The 23562-nt window shown below is 42.3% G+C and overlaps 1 protein-coding gene across 7 annotated transcripts in view; it reads right to left on the bottom strand.

Annotated features, from left to right (window-relative positions):
* The window catches only part of LOC115207695 (plexin-A2), a 69853-nt gene that overhangs the window by 23181 nt on the left and 23110 nt on the right, over positions 1 to 23562 (bottom strand). For 2 of the 7 annotated variants that reach the window (XM_029775076.1, XM_029775081.1), the window contains exons 4-5: positions 13736 to 13870; positions 1249 to 1349 (exon numbers count right to left, since the gene is read on the bottom strand). In XM_029775076.1, coding sequence (XP_029630936.1) covers positions 1249 to 1349; positions 13736 to 13870 — 236 coding nt within the window. Of the gene's footprint in view, positions 1 to 1248; positions 1350 to 3100; positions 3267 to 3445; positions 3694 to 3768; positions 3957 to 13735; positions 13871 to 16660; positions 16727 to 23562 lie in introns of those variants that run through there. The other 5 variants (XM_029775079.1, XM_029775077.1, XM_029775078.1 and 2 more) reach the window with 5 other exon arrangements.

Here is a 23562-nt window from a genome sequence, read left to right on the forward strand (position 1 = left end):
CCTATAGAAAATTTGTGGGCAGAACTGAAAAAGTGTGTGCGAGGAAGGAGGCCTACAAACCTGACTCAGTTACATCAGCTCTGTCGGGAGGAATGGGTCAAATTTTACCCAACTTATTGTGGGAAGCTTGTGGAAGGCTACCCGAAACATTTGACCCAAGTTAAACAATTTAAAGGCAATGCTACCAAATACTAATTGAGTGTATGTACACTTCTGACCCACTGGGAATGTGATGAAGGAAATAAAAGCAGAAATAAATCATTCTCTCTACTATTATTCTGACATTTCACCTTCTTAAAATAAAGTGGTGATCCTAACTGACCTAAGACAGGGATTTTTATTAGGATTAAATGTCAGGAATTGTGAAAAACTGAGTTTAAATGTAATTGGCTAAGGTATGTAAACTTCCAACTTCAACTGTACATACACACCCACCCCTATATGGCACATGGTGCTTTACCTCAACCTGCTTTGGGTGGGCATATACAGTGACTGTATGTTGCATTTTCTAACAGTTTTACTGTAGAGAGACAAGGTGAGTATTACACTTAGGAAACCATTCAGTGAACAGTAGCTAGACAGTGAATAGTAGCTAGACAGTCAATAGTAGCTCATGGAAGTGGCATACATACAAGTATAATCGTGGGAATTGGAGCAGAAAATGCACTTAGGAAAATAGATGAGGAATAAAGTAATTAGGATAAATATGTTCTGTGTTTTGCTAGTCAAGTGGGGTGATAACATAGAGAGGGCTCTCCATGAGCTGCAATTTAGATAATGATGATCGTAGAGATTGCTGAAATGCAAATGCCATATAATAATGCATTAATCCTTTCTGAGGTCTGTTTCAGTGTATTTTCAGAAACACTGCTGGGTTTTAATCTTCTGAATCTCTTCTGCTCTGTCCTGTTCTATTACGTAAGCTAACCTGGCGGTCAGATAATTAAGATGTCGAAGATAAGCCTCTTTCACAGTCCTAAATTTTCTAGAGACTGCAGCAGTCCATTTGGTTACCCTCTGCACTACTCTCTGTCTGTAATCACTCTGTGCTCTGTCCCCATTATCTCAGTCATTCTGCCCCTCCATACCAGCAGTGACAGACAAGCTATTATCTGTGTGCTCAGTAGCATCATTTTGTATTTGAGAGCTTGTGTGACCTCTTACTCCTTTTTTCTTGGAAAATGATGTGATTTGTGTTTTAAAACATGGTTATTGTGCCTTCTGAGAATAGTGTAGTAGTGGACTTACATGTTGAGCAGGACACACCAGCCGCAGTGAGGATCCTCAGAGCTCAGACACTCTCCACAGGTCCCATACTGCTCACAGGCCTCCACTGGGACCTGGGTCACCTACAACACAACAGAGGAAGGCTTAGACGCTTAACATAGGCCATGGAGCCTACAACATTCACATGAACAGCACATCATATACAATTAGTGTAAAACATATTGCTCTTTATAACTGCTTCATGATTTGTTTAGCTGGTTAATTGTGTGGGATACATTATGTAGTACAATATGTAATATATCCATTGAAATAGTGTCCCTGTTGACTTAGTAAACATGATCTAAGGAAATGGGGGAAAGCCTGGTAGTATGCACTAGGTTGAAGATGACAAAGTTAAGACAATATGATAATTCTACACGGCAGCTTTCAGAAATAAACAAATTAATTGGACCAGAATCGTTGATAACTACTAGCATCATTGCTTACTAGCAACACTGGTCTCAATTTTGCAAAGAGTTATTGGATATTAGAATCCTATTGTCTTAACCTTTGTCATCTTCAACCTAGGTTCAACAGAGGAAGTAGCTCTGGCAAACAGGCTGAGAAACGAGTTAAGCCACAGCAAAGATAAGCCTGATATCCATGGGTGTGCTCACAGCTTGGATCAGCCTACACACACAGATATACACACACATATACACCGCCACCTCTCTGTGTGGACGCCTGGCAAAGCATACGCTCCCATTAGTCGCTGTGACAGACGCTGCTGTTGAGTGGGCAACGCCAGCCCGTGCATACACAAACAGGTTGTAGCTTTGCTATTTTATACTTTGTTATTATGCTCCCCCTTGACGGACCATGCAAGTCATTTCCTGATGTAAGCAATCACAAATGAAGAGTGGATTATGGATTAGAGCGTCTCCGCTTCTCTTGATAGCGTAAATGGCTTCTCTCTCAGTTATGTGTTGGCAAAACAGATTATCTGCCGCTCTCCGCAAAATCACTTTTTATTTTTTTAAGAAAATGCTAAATGATTTTAGAAGGGATGAGGGGACAGGCTCTACGTCCAAATCTGACACAGAAAGAGTAATCCTCCCAACCAGCCCAACTCAGATTAGCCTCTCCAAAACTAGCTAAGGAGGGGAATGAGCAGACAGACAGATGGGTCTTGCTGTTACCGTGCCAACAGTGTGCCTCTGGTGCTGCTCAGATTTAATGTTCAGCTCACATGATGCGAGTTTATTTGTCCATCGAATATTACCTGAGCATGCAGGCAAAGCTATGAATCACAATGAGATGACATTTGTCAGCAGACAACATTTTGTTTGAGGACCACAATTTCCCACACTTTTACAGCCCTAGAAATCCCTTCAAATGTAACTACAATTAATTACCACACTAAAATGTGGCAGCCATTTGATGAAAGCTTCAGATTTTTCTCTTTATTACATTATTTTATTTATAGGACAGCACAAACCTACAGTACACACTACATAGAGATACAAGCAAGAGAAAGTGAGAGGAAGAGAATTCTACCATAGATGCTTATAATTATGGTGTGATATGTTATTTTCAACAGTCATATACTCTAATCCATTCTGCAACTGTCAACTTTGGCTATTATGCAATCCTCGTCATCTCATATCATGCTCTTGGGGGAGGGGGTTCCAACCTGAGTTAAGTGCGCGTAAATGGAATGTAATTCCCTTTTAATGCACTTTTTCTCTATGTGTATTCTGACCTTGACCTGAAGCATCAGAACAGATCACGGCAAAAAGTGTTTTAGCTCCGTGGTCTTGGAATTATCTCCAGACCAGCTTGAAACTCCAGGATCTTGTTTCCTTGGAGGAGTTTAAAAGTTTGGTTGACTCACATTTACATTTGCATTTGACATTTTAGGAATTTAGCAGACACTCTTATCCAGAGGTTAGGAGGTGTTGCGAGGGGGTGTGTGCTGTAGGATTATTTAAGACACTTGTTTCAGATGTTTTTGGAAGATGGACAGGGAGATGCGTGTCGCCACCTGGGTGTCAGAAGAGGGGAAGGAGAAAAGTAGTTTAGTGTCATCTGCATAGCAATGATAGGCGAGACCATGTGAGGATATGACAGAGCCGCGTGACTTGGTGTATAGAGAAAAGAGGAGAGGGCCTGGAACCGAGCGCTGGGGGACACCAGTAGTGAGAGTACGTGGTGCAGACACAGATCCTCTCCCCGTCACCTGGTAGGAGAGGCCTGTCAGGCAGGATGCAATCCAAGAGTGTACAGGGCCTGAGACACCCAGCCCTGAGAGAGTGGAGGAGAATCTCATGGTTCACGGTGTTGAAGGCAGCTGATAGATCTAGGAGGATGAGAACAGAAGAGAGAGTCAGCTTTGGCAGTGTGGAGGGCCTCCATGTAAGAGAGAAGAGCAATCTCGGTTGAGTGACACGTCTTGAAACCTGACTGGTTAGGGTCAAGGAGATCGTTCTGAGAGAGATAGTGAGAGAGTTGGTCAGAGATAGCACGCTCAAGTGTTTTAGAAAGAAAAGAAAGAAGGGATACCATTTTTTTATGTCAGATGAGTTGAGTATTGGTTTCTTGAAGAGGGGAGCAACTCAAGCCATTTTGAAGTCAGAGGGGACACAGTCAGTGGTCAAGGATGAGTTGAGATGGTCTGGAGAAGGATGAGAAGACGGGGTTGAGCAGGCACGTTGTCGGGATGCCGGACCTCACTAGTCGCAGGATTTCATCTGGAGAGAGGGGAGAGAAAGAGGTCAAGACGTAGGGTAGTTCTCTATGAGTGGGACTAGTGGACTTAAGAGGCTGAGGGAATGAGTAGCAGATGTCATCAACCTTTTCAAAGTGGTTGATGCAAAGAGAGGTAGAGAGTAGTTAGAGAGGAGCGAGTGAAAGGATGATAGGTCCTCCGGAAGTTTAGTTTTTCGACATTTTCACTCAGTTGCCCGCAGCCCTGTTCTGTAAGCTCGCAATGAGTCCCTCAGCCACAGAGCAGGAGGGGAGGGCCGAGCTGGCCGGGAGGAATGGAGATGGTGCGAGTCATAGGATGCGGAAAGGGAGGAGAGTAGGGTCGAAGAATCAGAATCAAGAGACAGGAGGGAGATGGATTTGGCAGAAGTGAGAGATGATAGGATAGAAGACGAAAGAGTAGTGGGAGATGGAGAGCGAAGATCATGACCATCTCGGTAGGGGCTGAGTGGCTAGGGTTGGAGGAAAGCGACACAGAAAAGGAAACAAAGTAGTGATCAGAGACCTGGAGGGGGGTTGCAGTGAGATTAGCAGGCGAACAGCCTCCAGTAAAGATGAGGTCAAGCGTATTACCTGCCTTGTGAGTGGGAGGGGACTGCGAAAGGGTGAGGTCAAAAGAGGCCAGGGGAAAGAGAGAGTTAGAAAGAAATGAATCGAAGGCAGACGTTGGGAGGTTGAAGTTTCCAAGTACAAAGAACAGAGAGACATCAACAGGAAATTAGCTTATCAAGGTGTCAAGCTTATTGAGGAACTCTCTATGGACACCTGGTGGGCAGTAGATGACAACAATTTTAAACTTGAGTGGCATGGAATTCATATGAGGAGATGGACAGGTAAGAGAGGGAAAACATTTAAAATATCTGCTTAGGAGAAATGAGTAGCCCTGTGCCACCACCACGACGACCAGATGCTCTCGGACTATGAGAGAAAACGTAGTCAGATGAAGTCAGATGAAGATGAGAGCAGCTGGAGTAGCAGTGTTTTCTGGGGTGATCCCTGTCTATGTCAGGGCCAAAAAGTCAAGGGACTGAAGGGCTGCATTGGCTGAGATGAACTCGGCGTTCTTGACTGTTCCAAACGTTGCCAGAGACCAGGAATTCCACATGGGTACACTAAATTAGAAGAGTTGCAGCCAAGGGATGGGAAGCGTCTGTAAAGCCTACAGGGAAAGGAGCGAACAGGTACAGAAAACACACACATACTGTAGTTGCCAATGCTACAAAAGAGCAAAATGAGATCTGAAAATAACTAGGTAAGATACCAAAGTGAGAGAGTGGTGTGGAGTAGAGTATGTGAGCGGAGTTGGCGGAGTTGAGCAGTCCACGTACCCCTAAAAAACACTCCTCTCTCAGAGGGAAAAAACTGCTGCTCCAAATACGCTCCATTCATTAAAATCCCCAGTTGAACCAACAACCATCTATTTTTGTTACTACCTGGAACTACCATTTGGTTTTGAAGTATTGGAACCAAACGCATTCCAATAAACATGAAAAGGTGACTGTAGGAAGGGTTCATCATTTGTTTTAAATAGGCTACTGTCACGTCCTGACCATGGTAAGATGTTATTTTCTATGGTAGAGTAGGTCAGGGCGTGACAGGGGGTGGTTTGGGTTTTTCTATGTTTTCTAATTCTATGTTTAGTTCTAGTCTTTCTATTTCTATGTTGTTTTTTTGGGATGATCTCCAATTAGAGGCAGCTGGTTCTCGTTGTCTCTAATTGGAGATCATATTTAAGTAGGTTGTTTTTCCAACTGTTTTTGTGGGTAGTTGTTTCTGTTTAGTCTATGTACCTGACAGTACTGTGAGCTGATCGTTTTCGCGTTTGTTATTTTCTGTAGTGTTCTGTGTTAAAATAAGGTCATTATGAGCACTCAAGACGCTGCGCTTTGGTCCCCTTTCTAGACAGCCGTTACAGCTACATGTCGTAATAAATAGCATGCAAACACAGAAAGACAGGCAGCGTAAGAAGAAACGAAAATGCATTATTTAGGCTATATTATTTAAAAATGATAGCCTACAAAGAAATTAATTGTGGAGCATTTGCGAGTGCGCCACACTAGGCTGCACGCTAGGCTGGCAGGAACATTAAGCATTCAGCATTTAAACAACATTTTGTTGTATTAAACAGTTATAGTCTATAAATTGTGCATATAGTCTGACTTACTTAGAATTAAATACACATTTTATGAAAAATACCTTATTAGGCTCAGTCTACAGTGCCTTTGAATTCACTTTTAGAAACACGAGTTTGGCCAGAGGCTGTGGCTTCAGGCTCATGCCCGGAGAGCAGGCCAGCAGCGGATACTAAACACCCTTCAGGCCACTCTTGCCAGGCTGGGCAGGGATGCAGAGTTTTTTTATTTTTCTATAGGTAAGCCTAAAAATGTTTTGGAAAATAACCCTATCAAAACGGAAAGCTCCTTGAAAGAGGTCATATGTCTCGCCTATTGGGCCAAAATCTATGATAGCCTATTGTATAGATAATAGAACAAACATTAACAAAACTTTTAAGAGATCAGATTTGTTTGTTTCTAAATACTTTGCTACAATGACACACTTAGCTAGCTACCCACTTGATTTATTTATGTTAGCATGTGCACGTATTACACCTTCATTCTTTTGGGATATGTGTCTTTTCAGATTCCACAACGACATAGTTGTGGACACTACATCACTGCACTCATTCTCTTGCTGTTGGGCCTCCTCTTTGTAAGTCACCTTGATTTTGCACCTAAAGCATGGGGCTATAGCAGCACACAAATAGCCTACAATTGCATGCTGGGCCGGGAATGCCCTGAGCTCGTGAAGTGAAGTGATGCCTACTGGAGCGCTACTGAAGGCGAAATTGGAGCAAGCGAGAAGGCCAATGCTCCAGCCATTTGGAAACTCGCTCTGCGCTCCAGTCAAATTGAGCACGCTCCGTTCTGGTGTGAAGCCTTCCTCTCTTTCCTTCCTTGAACACCTCAGCAGGACCGTCTTTGTTTTCGGCGACGGTCTTAGTTTTGCGACGAGACCCCCACCTACAGCTGCCACTGAGAAAACAGGGCAGACTGAAGTACTAATACCAGTGGTGGAAAAAGTACCCAATTGTCATACTTGAGTAAAAGTAAAGATACCTTGATAGAAAATAACTCAAGTAAAAGTGAAAGTTACCCAGAAAAATACTACTTGAGTAAAAGTCTAAAAGAATTTGGTTTTAAATATACTTAAGTATCAAAAGTAAATGTATTTGCTAAAATATACTTAAGTATCAAAAGTAAAAGTATAAATAATTTCAAATTCCTTATATTAAGCAAAGCAGATGGCCACATTTCTTAATTTTTTTATTTACAGATAGCAAAGGACACACTCCAACACTCAGACATAATATACAAACGTAGCATGTGATGACCTGGGATGTTCTCTTGATTAGTGTGTGAATTAGACAATTTTCCTGTCCTGTTAATCATTGAAAATGTAAGGAGTACTTTTGGATGTCAGGGGGGGAGTACATCATTTTCTTTAGGAAAAAAAGTAAAACTAAAAGTTGTCAAAAATATAAATAGTAAAGCACAGATACCCCCAAAAACTACTTAAGTAGTACTTTAAAGTATTTTTACTTAAGTACTTTACACCACTGACTAATACTAATAGCTAACTCCCTTGCAAAGGTGAAGAGCACACCTCCCGATACTAATTGCTGATTGCCTAGGAGAGAAGAAACCACTCCCCCTCCAATACAGCCACTGATTACAAAAACAACAATAGTCACAAATTGCCCTTGCCCCTTAATCCTGGGTGATGTGTCAACAATCATCTGCTAGTACTAGTTAATAGCTGTCAGCGGTTCACATACCAGGTAGGCTACTGGGAAGACAGGAAGCACTTAAAGTAGATGGCACTATCTAGTAAAAAGACAACACTAGACAACAACAGATAAAGACAAAAATTATACTTATCACTCCTGGAGATATCACGAGTATAGGAATGTGAGGAATGTGATTGTCATTAGGACTTGACGCGGTGGTACATATGATACATTTTTTTATCCATGACGCTTGTATGTTTGTAATTGAAATGTATGTGTGTCTACGTCCCACAACATTTTTTCATGGTGTCACGAATTGTTGTTACAGTATGTCTGATATTTGTCTCAAACATTGTTCCCCTCTGCTCCTGTCTTGGTTAGACCAAGTGTCTCTTAAATGAGATTAACCTGAATAAATACAAGTAAAATAAGATAAAATAATTGCGAATAGCATGCTATTCACCCGCTATTCATTTGGGGTGGAGCTCGAATAAATCAAATCAAAGTTTATTTGTCACGTGAGCCAAATACAACAGGTGTAGACCTTACAGTGAAATGCTTAGCTACAGGCTCTAACCAATAGTGAAAAAAAGGTATTAGGTGAACAATATGTAAGTAAAGAAATAAAAACAACAGTAAAAAGACAGTGAAAAACAGTAGTGAGAGAGGCTGGACTGAGGACTTGTAGGCCTGTTGTAAGGCAGGTCCTCACTAAACATCACCGGCAACAACGTCGCCTGTGGGCACAAACCCACCGTCGCTGGACCACACAGTACTGGCAAAAAGTGCTCTTCACTGACGAGTCGCGGTTTTGTCTCACCAGGGGTGATGGTCAGATTCGCGTTTATCGTCGAAGGAATGAGCGTTACACCGAGGCCTGTACTCTGGAGCAGGATCGATTTGGAGGTGGAGGGTCCGTCATGGTCTGGGGCGGTGTGTCACAGCATCATCGGACTAAGCTTGTTGTCATTGCAGGCAATCTCCACGCAGTGCATTACAGGGAAGACATCCTCCTCCCTCATGTGGTACCCTTCCTGCAGGCTCATCCTGACATGACCCTCCAGCATGACAATGCCACCAGCCATACTGCTTGTTTTGTGCGTGATTTCCTGCAAGACAGGATTGTCAGTGTTCTACCATGGCCAGCGAAGAGCCCGGATCTCAATCCCATTGAGCACGTCTGGGACCTGCTGGATCGGAGAATGAGGGCTAGGGCCATTCCCCCCAGAAATGTCCGGGAACTTGCAGGTGCCTTGGTGGAAGAGTGGGGTAACATCGCACAGCAAGAACTGGCAAATCTGGTGCAGTCCATGAGGAGGAGATGCACTGCAGTAATTAATGCAGCTGGTGGCCACACCAGATACTGACTGTTACTTTTGATTTTGACTCCCCCTTTGTTCAGGGACACATTATTCAATTTCGGTTAGTCACATGTCTGTGGAACTTGTTCAGTTTATGTCTCATTTGCAGGATTTTGTTATGTTCATACAAATATTTACACATGTTAAGTTTGCTGTAAATAAACGCGGTTGACAGTGAAAGGACGTTTCTTTTTTTGGTGAGTTTATATACATATACAACGATACGGTACACCGTATTTATAGAGATGACTTAAGATAAATCTACAGAAAACCCTATTGAATGAAAACTCCACGAGACAATCTGTTGGCCAGCAAGTAGGAGGGTTTTCAGCAGTTTAATGAAATGTATTCAGTGCGCGGAAGGTAACCACACCTGCAGAGCGCGTTATGCGACTGAATAAGGTAAGTCTGAATTTCAATACTGAAAAGTGCATAGGAAAGGCCTACATTTACTAAGTCTGAATCGGCACTTACAGTGATGCTAGGCACATGTAATGCCTATGAAAGTAAGGCTTATCTTATCAGCCTACTATCACCTTACCACTTTTATTCAGATTTATCTGTAATTTAACATGTTTTCAGATTATAGAGATTTGTGTTCTCTTCTCCAATGAAAACACACTAAAAGCACAACAGTGCTTCGTCTGCAATAATGTGATTTCTCCTTTGCCTTTAAAAGTTGTCTCTATTAACTACTGTTAAATGTAAATGCAGCTGACCATATCCATCAACCATCAGCTTATTATCTGACCCATCGATCTGCTGGGTGAAGGTGGGTGGGAGAACAAAGGGCACTGATGGACATGGCTAGAGGTTGCTCTCCTCCCTGACCTGTTGTTTTCACAGCTGCTGACCCCTTGACAGGGATAACAAAAGGTCTAATGATGGGTTAGGTGGAAGCCCAGACAGAGACTGATAACCCTCCCTGTCCAAACAAGCTCACACAAAGTCAGACCAGACCACGCTCAACAAATGGCACAGATATGAAGCATTTCCTCCTCTGCCTTTAGCCCTTGACAAGACGGGTCATGGGTGCCTCTATAGCAGGGGTCTCCAACCCTGTTCCTGGAGAGCTACCCTCCTGTAGGTTTCGATTGAACCCCAGTTGTAATTAACCTGATTCATCTCATCAATCAGCTAATTAATAGAATAATGATCACTAGATTAGGGTTGAAGCAAACACCTACAGGATGTTAGCTCTCCAGGAACAGGGTTGGACCTGCTCTATAAGCACTACAGTCAGCCTATAATGTTTAATGACTATGTGTACTGTATGAGCATGATGATGTGACATTTCACCTGGGTTATAGCTATTGCCTTCAGGTTGATTATACTGATCAAGAGGAGAATTCATTATCTAATGTTTCCCCCAAAAAAATGTACTCTTGAAAATTAAGTTACACACAAAACAAGCAAATGTGAAACCGGGGATGAGGATTTCACATTTCACAGCGTAGCACTTTGAGAGATTGCCTTGTAGCCAATACAGGTTGTATTCCCTCTGAGTGATTAACTGTAAGAACGCTTGTTATGGTGCAGCTTTAAATCTCTGGCCCCATGATGTAGACCAGGGACGGGCAACTGGCGGCCCACTGGCCGACCAATTAAAAAAAAAATTATATATATAGTTGAAGTCGGAAGTTTACATACACTTAGGTTGGAGTCATTAAAACTCGTTTTTCAACCACACCACAAATTTCTCGTTAACAAAATATAGTTTTGGCAAGTCGGTTAGGACTTTTTGCATGACAGAAGTAATTTTTCCAACAATTGCTTACAGACAGATTATTTCACTTATAATTAACTGTATCACAATTCCAGTGGGTCAGAAGTTCACATACACTAAGTTGACTGGGCCTTTAAACAGCTTGAAAAATTCCAGAAAATGATGTCATGGCTTTAGAAGCTTGTCATGGCTTTAGAAGTATTTCAAAGTCTACATTCAAACTCAGTGCCTCTTTACTTGACATCATGGGAAAATCAAAAGAAATCAGCCAAGACCAAGAAAATACTAATTGAGTGTATGTTAACTTCTGACCCACTGGGAATGTGATGAAGGAAATGAAAGCTGATATAAATCATTCTCTCTACTATTATTCTGACATTTCACATTCTTAAAATAAAGTGGTGATCCTACCTGACCTTAAACAGGGAATTTTTACTAGGATTAAATGTCAGGAATTGTGAAAAGCTGAGTTTAAATGTATTTGGCTAAGGTGTATGTAAACTTCCGACTTCAACTGTGTATATATATTAATCATCAGTTATCATATTAAAAACCACAAACATTTGCCTCCACCCTGTTGGGTACTAACTTCTAAACTTGAAATATCCCTATTCATGTTACCATATTAGAACTGAGGGTAGGGAAATCTACTGAGTGAGAAAGTTTAGATTCTGTCAGAACATGTTATTGTTAAATCTCAAGTATCCCATGGAGAAGAAAAGGGCCACAGTCTGGTTTCAGTCAACAGATAAGGTAGGACAGCCGTGAGTTGGGGAGGAGTGAGAAATTTGGGCCGAGGTCAGGTCAGTTGAAGTGAGACAGAACAGTCACCACTAAAGTCCTGTCTAGCAACAGATATGTATTGGCTGTCCAGATGTGCAAGGAGGAGACTCAGCATAAGAGGAAGGTATAAATATATGTGCTTGTGTAAACATGTCTGTCTTATGCAGCTGTGTGACCCAGTGGGTGAATAAACTTGGTTTGAGTTTTACTAGTCATCCGTGAGTTTTACTCTGTTTGGCAAAATGTGTAGAATTACAGGAAATGTCCTTTAAAACTGCTAATTTTTCTCTCCACCCCATGGCAAAATGAGTAGAATTGCAGGAAATTAACTTTAGAACAAAAATGTGTTTTCTATTTGCTGTCACGAAAGGTGCAGCTAAAATGTTTTGCACGCAAAGTGGGGGGGCCACTGCGGCCCCTCATGATGAGTTTTGTTTTTTTGTGGCCACCATCAAAGTTGCCCATCCCTGATGTAGACCATTACAATTCAATAGAGAGTGTGTCTGTTCGGACAATACTTCTCCACGTGAAGCAGGGATAGATCTTTCAATAAATAATCAACCCGAGGACATCAAACAGATCAACTATTACACACACTCACACACACACTCCATTCCTCTCCACTCTGCATCATCATGCTTGCCCTGTGTGCTGTGCCGCGCTCGGCAGGAGAAAGAGAGGCTCATTGTTATTCTGCGAAGGTCGCCTGATCTCAGCCAAATCTGTCTGTGCCTCGCTCTTGATTCCACATCATTTCTCTATTGTTTGGCTCAGAGAAATCCCCAAATCCCCCTACTCTGGCATCGGCTGGAAAAGCAGGAAATCTGAGAGAGCAGCCCAGCAAGCTCCTCTCCTCCTGGAATTCCTCTCTAAAGCTCTAGGAAGGCCTGATTGAAATGAGAGAGAGGGAGAAAGTATTGTCGCCTTCCTGGTTCTTAAGGGCCAAAAGCCACAAGCAGTCGGTATGGTTCCAATATTAGGAGAGAGAGAGTGCATGGCCTTGGCCTGGTTTGTTGGTTACATGCGTCCATGTTCTCATAATACAGTCAGAATGGGGAGACTATCTCCTTGAAGGGAGAATATATCTCTCTCCTTGAACAACCAAGGCTCATCAATAAGTGATGTCCTGTCTCTTCCAGTCCATCACACTCCAGGAAGTGCTGCCTTGATTTGTATCAAGAGACACTTCTGTACAATGCCTGTGCCCGTTTCTCCCTCATTTCTTAAAAACCTTATTTGAGCCTTCACTTGACGTTTATTGGATATTTCCAGACACATTTAACACATTTTTGCTGCCTGTATTGTCCAAACACCCTCTGCCTCCTTGTCCTTCAGTTTAGTTTAAAAATACATTCCAACAGTCGGGAGACAAGTGAGTGTAGCAGTGATAGCAGGGCTTTTGGTCGCACTGAAATCTAATCCCATTACACAGTGCCATGCGACTGAGCCAGAATAATCACTTGAGTTGAAAGTGATTACCACTGTTCCCTCTTATCTCCCAATGAGTCCAGAGGACTTCAGCCAACAACAACTGCTCTGCTAGCTGATGTGATGCTGGTCCAACTGGAGAACACCATATGACATCTACAAACCAAGGAAATGTCTCTAATGGTTTTCTATGGGATGTGTGTAGCAAGTATAACATGCATGTTAGTCTAGAGGTTTTCTATTGGATGTGTGAGGCATGTATGATGCATGTTAGTCGTAGTCGGTGCACATGGGTGAGTAATTAGAGCATGTGTCCTTCTGTCTGAACATGCCCTGCATATCTTACACACAACCCCAACATGGAGTTTAGATATAATATGAGAGATACATGAAAAAAGTAGTACCACGATGTGTGAAGGAGAGCACAATTTCAAATATTTCTGATATTTGCTTGAGTTCCAATTAATCTTTACTATTTTCGATTATTGTGGTAATATTGTGATATTATACACATGACCCTCAGCCCAAATAATGTTGGCTAGTCATAAATAAATGTATTATTATTTTCATCACAACTTTTATGAAGTACATAAAACATCATTGTATTCATATCCACAGGAAAGGATCTTGTTAACCTATAAACATTTCTGTTAAAATAGGAAATGGGAGATTCCTCACCTGATTGTCAGACATGATGTAGAGAGAGTTGCGGTCCAGAGAGAAGGCCATGTCTCGGAGGATAGGACTACCTTCTGTCATCACGGTCAGGGTCTCATACTGCCCCCCGCCCTCAGGAGGCCCATCCACTCGGACCTGGAGGACAGAGAGACAGACATAGGGCTGGTCAATTACATCTGTATGCTTGACAATAAAATAGTGACGGTTTTGACCAAACAAACCTATGGAGTACTGTACTCTTAGCTCCGCTTTGTAAGGTTTGTCCCTACTCCAGGATTAGTTCATTATGTTACCGGTGATGGCATGTTTCTGGCTTGTTTTCAAGTAAACCAGACTAAAGATTAATTTAACTTTGGCACGACTTCAAACCACCATCTTTTGGGGGTGCATTAAAAGCATGTTTGCGAATAGGCACACACATACAAACAGAGAATAGACACACACATACAAACAGAGAATAGGCACACACATACAAACAGAGAATAGACACACACATACAAACAGAGAATAGGCACACACATACAAACAGAGAATAGGCACACACATACAAACAGAGAATAGACACACACATACAAACAGAGAATAGGCACACACATACAAACAGAGAATAGGCACACACATACAAACAGAGAATAGGCACACACATACAAACAGAGAATAGACACACACATACAAACAGAGAATAGACACACACATACAAACAGAGAATAGGCACACACATACAAACAGAGAATAGACACACACATACAAACAGAGAATAGGCACACACATACAAACAGAGAATAGGCACACACATACAAACAGAGAATAGGCACACACATACAAACAGAGAATAGGCACACACATACAAACAGAGAATAGGCACACACATACAAACAGAGAATAGACACACACATACAAACAGAGAATAGACACACACATACAAACAGAGAATAGGCACACACATACAAACAGAGAATAGGATTCCCTTCCCCAACCCCTTTCTGTCCATTTTCATCATTAGTAGGTGATGTCAGAAATCTGAATGACTTCATACAGTAACAGTACATTATGATCACATCTGAAAATGTAAATTGATATACCCTGAGTCTTATTAAAAGACAAAAATAAGTTGGACAACCGAGAAATAAGATCCCCATTAGCTACACTATCTCCAGTTTAATGGTTACTTAGAATTCAGCATGATAATATCAATTGGCTGATTAAACCTATGTAACTGCTGTGAAGTGGAAATGCTTTCTCAGATAAAGAAGATACTCATCTAAATACAGAATGACAGGAGACTAAGCAGAGGGATAGACATTAGGGAGCAGACGTAAGAAGCCCACAATAAACTACATATCCTCCATTCTGGTTATCTGGATAGTACAAATCTCCAGCACCAAGATCAGGTTGGACTGCAGCAAATCTCCCTGCGTGCCAGGCCAGTGCACACAGCCACTGGCAGGCCCACAACACTCTCTCAATAGACACAGCAGGAATCAATAGAAACTGATTACATGATTGGATCCCCTGGGCTCAAAAACAGCACCAATTAAATCAACCCTTCCACCTTCCAGTCAGCAGCCCTCTCCTAAAGGCTGGGGTCTCCACCATAAACATAGGGGAATATAGAGAAAAACACCTCATGGACTGAGATGGGAGAATCCTACAGGCGAAATCTCTTCTGTGACAAAGAGACCAAAGCCTGGCAAGCAGCCCCAGCGCTGCAGTCATTTAGAGACACGGTCAGGGGATTCTATCAGAAGGATCATTAGGATCACAGTGTCCACTCTGCTCCGTTTGTCATTTAACCAGCTCTGTCCACCATTGATTTGACACTGTCATCCTCCTAACCAGTCACTCAATAGAAAGTTGTATCCAGTAAAGCCTCTGTAACTCTTCATCTATTTCGTGGTTCCCTGCCCCCTCATCCTCTTTCTCTCTTACCACAATCCCACGGAAGGTGGAGTCGGCTTTCATTCCATTTCCCACACTCTCTATTTCATTCATAGAAACCAGCGCTTGTATGAGTTCCACTTGCAAAACTTGATTGGAAATAAAACCGAAATTTCCCAGAGAGATATTGTACCAGTGGTATTAAGCAGGGCATTAGCAAGTTGACCAGGAGCAACCACAGTGAACAAGGTCCAATTTATTATCTCAGAGGAAATAGTGACCATTTGACTGGCCCAGAGTTTGATTTCAGTTCATTTATACATGAGTTTATAATCTAAAACAGGGTTGCTTGGGCTTTGGCCCTGTGGGACTACATCAGGTCCTCAATCTCTCTTAAGCCTCAAAGTTCGTAATGAGAGGAGGACCGTTTAATTGGTTTTATAATGAGCCTGCTGGTAGCTGCTGAGATGTGCACAGTATCTGGAAGCTGTCCTAGTTCAGCCAGAGTTTCTGGTAGAAGTAATGTACACGAGGAAAAGTGGCTAGTTTACAAAGATCAACTCATGCCTGCTACCCCATCAACCTTAGCCATGTAATAATGAAAATGATTTGTAAATGAGTAGGAAACATCATTCAAGGTCCAGAACATATGAACAAAAAACCCCACAAATAAATTAATTTCATGGCTCTTAGAGTATGTGCACAAAATATTTTTTCTCTTCCTTCGTATGCAGTCTGTTTTACTGAATAGGAAGGTTACTAATGCTTTGGCTAAATGCCTTTTCTACTCTAGTTTTTCTGTTGTCTTTCTTTAAATGTCCAAACTGTAATGTAACGCTACAAGAGGAAATACATTTTACTCCTGAATTATATTTAGACCTACAACGGTGTGTTTTCTTTCCCGATACCGATAGGGGGAATTCATCTTAAAGGCCAACATTGGAGGCCAACATTGGATACAAACAAGAAAGTAAAATAACCCTACAAATAACTTTTAGAATGTCATATGACCCCATATACTCTTAGTAAGGAATTAATAAAATGTACCTGTTCCCTTCAAGAGCTCTTTTAGCATGGTTTGTTGCATCTCTCAGTGGTAGCGTGTTGTGATTCCATCCTTTGAAGAGATTCTCCGGTACTTTGTATAATTTTTAGCCAGTAGTTCTGAAAGTAACATTCATGAGCCAAAGGTGGTCCTGAAATTTGCATACTACATCATATACAGTACCAGTCAAAAGTTTGGACACCTACTCATTCAAGGGTTTTTCTTTATTTTTACTATGTTCTACATTGTAGAATATTAGTAAAGACATCAAAACTATGAAAAAACACATATGGCATCATGTGGTAACCAAAGAAAGTGTTAAACAAATCAAAATATATTTTATATTTGAGATTCTTCAAAGTAGCCACCCTTTGCCTTGATGACAGTTTTGCACACTCTTTGCATTCTCTCAACCAGCTTCATGAGGTAGTCACCTGGAATCCATTTCAATTAACAGGTGTGCCTTGTTAAAAGTTAATTTGTGGAATTTATTTCCTTCTTAATGCGTTTGAGCCAATCAGTTGTGTTGCGATAAGGTATGGGTGGTATACAGAAGATAGCCCTATTTGATAAAAGACCAAGTCCATATTATAGCAAGAACAGCTCAAATAAGGACAGAGAAATGACAGTCCATCATTACCTTAAGACATGAAGGTCAGTCAATGTGGAACATTTCAAGAACTTTGAAAGTTTCTTCAAGTGCAGTCGCAAAAACCATCAAGCACTATGTCTCTCATGAGGACCGCCACAGGAAAGGAAGACCCAGAGTTACCTCTGCTGCAGAGGATAAGTTCATTAGAGTTAACTGCACCTCAGATTGCAGCCCAAATAAATGCTTCACAGAGTTCAAGTAACAGACACATCTCAACATCAGCTGTTCAGAGGAGACTGCGTGAATCAGGCCTTCATGGTCGAATTGCTTTAAAGAAACCACTACTAAAGGACACCAATAAGAAGAAAAGACTTGCTTGGGCAAAGAAACACGAGCAATGGACATTCGACCAGTGGAAATTTGTTCTTTGGTCTGATGAGTTCAAATTTGAGATGTTTGGTCCCAACCGCTGTGTCTTTATGAGACGCAGAGTAGGTGAACGGACGATCTCCGCATGTGTGGTTCCCACCGTGAAGCGTGGAGGAGGTGTGATGGTGTGGGGGTGCTTTGCTGGTGACACTGTCTGTGATTTATTTAGAATTCAAGACATACTAAACCAGCATGGCTACCATAGCATTCTGCAGTGATACACCATCCCATCTGGTTTGTGCTTAGTGGGACTATCATTTGTTTTTCAACAGGACAATGACCCAAAACACACCTCCGGGCTGTGTAAGGGCTATTTTACCAAAAAGGAGAGTTATGGAGTGCTGCATCAGATGACCTGGCCTCCACAATCCCCCAACCTCAACCAAATTGAGATGGTTTGGGATGAGTCAGACCACAGAGTGAAGGAAAAGCAGCCAACAAGTGCTCAAAATATGTGGGAACTCCTTCAAGACTGTTGGAAAAGCATTCCTCATGAAGCTGGTTTAGAGAATGCCAAGAGTGTGCAAAGCTGTCATCAAGACAAAGGGTGGCTATTTGAAGAATCTCAAATATAAAATAAATGTTGATTTGTTTAACACTTTTTGGTTATTATGATTCCATATGTGTTATTTCATAGTTTTGATGTCTTCAATATTATTCTACAATTTAGAAAAAAGTAAAAATAAAGAAAAACGCTTGAATGAGTAGGTGTGTCCAAACTTTTGACTGGTACTGTATGATATGCGCACCACATCATTGCTCTCTCTCTCTCACTCTGCTGTGTGTGCATCTTGCTAGCTGTCACGCAAATTTTGAGGGGCTGAAGCGCATTGGCTAGAACTCAAAATGCTAGTGGGCTGGCCCACGTGGGGGAAAATTTGGGGAAAATGTCGCAGCACAGCCTCCAGAAAATCAATCGCTTTCAAACTAGTGATTTCGTGACTAATTGAGCTATGGCAGTAATTCTGTTCATAGATTATGCATGTATGAACTACACATTGACACATCAAGCCCAAAGCAGGAGGTTTAAAAAATACTTAGTCGTCACCAAATCCCCCAACCTCAACCAAAGTTCCAGAGCATGTCTTTAAATGCCAGTAAAAACAAAAGCACAAACCTATAGGATGTCATTCAAAATGGTCTATGTAGGGGTAGTTTGAAAGTCGCCAGACAGCTTCCCGGACCCACATCACAACATGTTCTTACATTTCTCTCCCTTTAACTATTGCCATATGGAATTGATTATGAGATTATTGTGATCAATGAAGCAATTTGGGAGGGTTCTAGAAGAGGTACACATTACTGTACATAAATGTTCCTTCTAGCTCTCCATTTCCCTGGAAGTTGGTATGAAAGATGATCAGTTCACAGTACATGTCTTTGGCCTGCCAATCCCACTAAATGTAACCATATGGATAATAGACTGGGAGCACTCTCTTCAGCTAGCCTATCTGTTTTAGTCTAGTATCCTTACAGTCTCCCTTATTCCTTTGCCCCATATACAGTACTGTATGGTAGCAAGGACACTCTAGCAACAAAGATTCATGACATTTTCCAAACATAACGTCTTTCTAAGAGAATAAAAATACAATGACATAAGGCCAGTACGTCTGGCAACCTTCAGGGTTGAGTGGCTGTGTGTTTGGGCAGATTCTAACTGACAGACTGGAGAGCGGACATTGATTAGCCCATATCCATCACGACTTTGCCTGAAAGCTGATGAAGAGGAGTGTGTGTCTGTCCTGCGAAGACAGGATGGTGCTGCAGTGCCTAATGAAAGGGGGACGTGTTTAGTGAGAGCCAAATAGGTGGATGTCTGTATTACACCCCTGCACTAATCAAATCAAAATCAAATCAAATCAAATTTATTTATATAGCCCTTCGTACATCAGCTGAAATCTCAAAGTGCTGTACAGAAACCCAGCCTAAAACCCCAAACAGCAAGCAATGCATGTGAAAGAAGCACGGTGGCTGGGAAAAACTCCCTAGGAAAAACTCCTGAGAAAGGCCAAAAACCTAGGAAGAAACCTAGAGAGGAACCAGGCTATGAGGGGTGGCCAGTCCTCTTCTGGCTGTGCCGGGTGGATATTATAACAGAACATAGTCAAGATGTTAAAATGTTCGTAAATGACCAGCATGGTCAAATAATAATAATCATAGTAATTGTCGAGGGTGCAACAAGCACGTCCGGTGAACAGGTCAGGGTTCCGTAGCCGCAGGCAGAACAGTTGAAACTGGAGCAGCAGCATGGCCAGGTGGACTGGGGACAGCAAGGAGTCATCATGCCAGGTAGTCCTAGGGCTCAGGTCCTCCGAGAGAAAGAAAGAAAGAAAGAAAGAGAGAATTAGAGAGAGCATATTTACATTCACACAGGACACCGGATAAGACAAGAGAATACTCCAGATGTAACAGACTGACCCTAGCCCCCCGACACATAAACTACTGCAGCATAAATACTGGAGGCTGAGACAGGAGGGATCAGAAGACACTGTGGCCCCATCCGATGATACCCCCGGACAGGGCCAAACAGGCAGGATATAACCCCACCCACTTTGCCAAAGCACAGCCCCCCACACCACTAGAGGGATATCTACAACCACCAACTTACCGTCCGAAGACAAGGCCGAGTATAGCCCACAAAGATGTCCGCCACGGCACAACCCAAGGGGGGGCGCCAACCCAGACAGGAAGACCACGTCAGTGGCTCAACCTACTCAAGTGACGCACCCCTCCCATGGACGGCATGGAAGAACACCAGTAAGTCAGTGACTCAGCCCCTGTAAAAGGGTTAGAGGCAGAGAATCCCAGTGGGAAGAGGGGAACCGACAAGGCAGAGACAGCAAGGGCGGTTCGTTGCTCCAGCCTTTCCGTTCACCTTCACACTCCTGGGCCAGACTACACTTAATCATAGGACCTACTGAAGAGATAAGTCTTCAGTAAAGACTTAAAGGTTGAGACTGAGTCTGCGTCTCTCACATGGGTAGGCAGACCATTCCATAAAAATGGAGCTCTATAGGAGAAAGCCCTACCTCCAGCCGTTTGCTTAGAAATTCTAGGGACAATTAGGAGGCCTGCGTCTTGTGACCGTAGCGTACGTGTAGGTATGTACGGCAGGACCAAATCGGAAAGATAGGTAGGAGCAAGCCCATGTAATGCTTTGTAGGTTAGCAGTAAAACCTTGAAATCAGCCCTTGCCTTAACAGGAAGCCAGTGTAGGGAAGCTAGCACTGGAGTAATATGATCAAATTTTTTGGTTCTAGTCAGGATTCTAGCAGCCGTATTTAGCACTAACTGAAGTTTGTTTAGTGCTTTATCCGGGTAGCCGGAAAGTAGAGCATTGCAGTAGTCGAGCCTAGAAGTAACAAAAGCATGGATTAATTTTTCTGCGTCATTTTTGGACAGAAAGTTTCTGATTTTTGCAATGTTACGTAGATGGAAAAAAGCTGTCCTTGAAGCAGTCTTGATATGTTCTTCAAAAGAGAGATCAGGGTCCAGAGTAACGCCGAGGTCCTTCACAGTTTTATTTGAGACGACTGTACAACCATCCAGATTAATTGTCAGATTCAACAGAAGATCTCTTTGTTTCTTGGGACCTAGGACAAGCATCTCTGTTTTGTCCGAGTTTAAAAGTAGAAAATTTGCAGCCATCCACTTCCTTATGTCTGAAACACAGGCTTCTAGCGAGAGCAATTTTGGGGCTTCACCATGTTTCATTGAAATGTACAGCTGTGTGTCGTCCGCATAGCAGTGAAATTTAACATTATGTTTTCGAATGACATCCCCAAGAGGTAAAATATATAGTGAAAACAATAGTGGTCCTAGAACGGAACCTTGAGGAACACCGAAATTTACAATTGATTTGTCAGAGGACGAACCATTCACAGAGACAAACTGATATCTTTCCGACAGATAAGATCTAAACCAGGCCAGAACTTGTCCATGTAGACCAATTTGGGTTTCCAATCTCTCCAGAAGAATGTGGTGATCGATGGTATCAAAAGCGGCACCAAGATCTAGGAGCATGAGGACAGATGCAGAGCCTCGGTCTGACGTCATTAAAAGGTCATTTACCACCTTCACAAGTGCAGTCTCAGTGCTATGATGGGGTCTAAAACCAGACTGAAGCGTTTCGTATACATTGTTTGTCTTCAGGAAGGCAGTGAGTTGCTGCGCAACAACTTTTTCTAAAATTTTTGAGAGGAATGGAAGATTCGATATAGGCCGATAGTTTTTTATAATTTCTGGGTCAAGATTCGGCTTTTTCAAGAGAGGCTTTATTACTGCCACTTTTAGTGAGCTTGGTACACATCCGGTGGATAGAGAGCCGTTTATTATGTTCAACATAGGAGGGCCAAGCACAGGAAGCAGCTCTTTCAGTAGTTTAGTTGGAATAGGGTCCAGTATGCAGCTTGAGGGTTTGGAGGCCATGATTATTTTCATCATTGTGTCAAGAGATATAGTACTAAAACACTTTAGTATCTCCCTTGAGCCAAGGTCCACTAATCAGTCAGACATGACATCACTGCTACTAAGAGAGCTGTATTGATTCCTAGCATTGAACAAGCTGTATGTTAGCAAATGCTATTACCAAACAGGATTACTAACTATGATGAATGCACTCTAAGTGTGTGTGTGTGTGTGTGTGTGTGTGTGTGTGTGTGTGTGTGTGTGTGTGTGTGTGTGTGTGTGTGTGTGTGTGTGTGTGTGTGTGTGTGTGTGTGTGTGTGTGCTCGTCTGATAAAGAAAATAAAAACATACAGCAGTATTGGCCCAAAGGTACAGGATGTTTTCTGAATGATCCTTGAGGGTTTCCCTAAATCCCTGAAGTTAACGTTCTACAGTATGGCTAGCTTCCAAGGCCCCATACCACAGTTTCTACTACGTAACCAGAGACTCCTCTAAGTCACCTGAGGTGAGGTGACAGATGATGGCGCCGATGGGTAGGGCTGCCGTCTTATCGGCCCTCAACCAATCATACTATTTTGATTGTTTTTCCGCGTTGTTCATAACATGTTTGTATATAATGTTGCTGCTACCGTCTCCTATGACCAAGTTTTTCTTGGAGACTCGCTGGAGAAGGAACACGGAGATTGAGGCAAAAGATCAGGGTGCCTTGTGAGGACCCTCCATTCTGCTAGCTAATGTTCAAGCGCTAGAAAATAAATGGGACGAACTAAAAGCACGTATATCCTACCAACGGGACATTAAAAACTGTAATATTTTATGCTTCACCGAGTCGTGGATGAACGACGACATTAAGAACATAGAGCTGGCAGGTTATACACTCTATTGGAAAGACAGAACAGCAGCCTCTGGTAAGACACGGGGCGGGGGCCTATGCATTTATGTAAACAACAGCTGGTGCACGATATCTAAGGAAGTCTCAAAGTTTTGCTTGCCTGAGGTTGAGTATCTTATGATAAGCTCTAGATCACACTATTTACCCAGAGAGTTTTCATCTGTATTTTTCGTAGCTGTCTACATACCACCACAGAGCGAAGGTGGAACTAAAACCGCACTAAATACAGCTGTATTCCGCCATAAGCAAACAGGAAAAAGCTCATCCAGAGGCGGCGTTCCAAGTGGCGGATAACTTGCAGGGAAACTTAAATCAGTTTTACCGAATTTCTATCAATATGTTAAATGTGCAACCAGAGGGAAAATAAATCTACACCACCTCTACTCCACACACAGAGACGCATACAAAGCTCTCCCTAGCCCTCCATTTGGCAAATCTGACCATAACTCTATCCTCCTGATTCCTGCTTACAAGCAAAAATGTAAGCAGGAAGCACCAGTGACTCGGTCTATAAAAAAGTGGTCAGATGAAACAGATGCTAAACTACAGGACTGTTTTACTAGCACAGAATGGAATTTGTTCCG

This window comes from Salmo trutta, chromosome 14 (genome assembly GCF_901001165.1).
Source record: "Salmo trutta chromosome 14, fSalTru1.1, whole genome shotgun sequence".
Classification (NCBI taxonomy): domain Eukaryota; kingdom Metazoa; phylum Chordata; class Actinopteri; order Salmoniformes; family Salmonidae; genus Salmo; species Salmo trutta.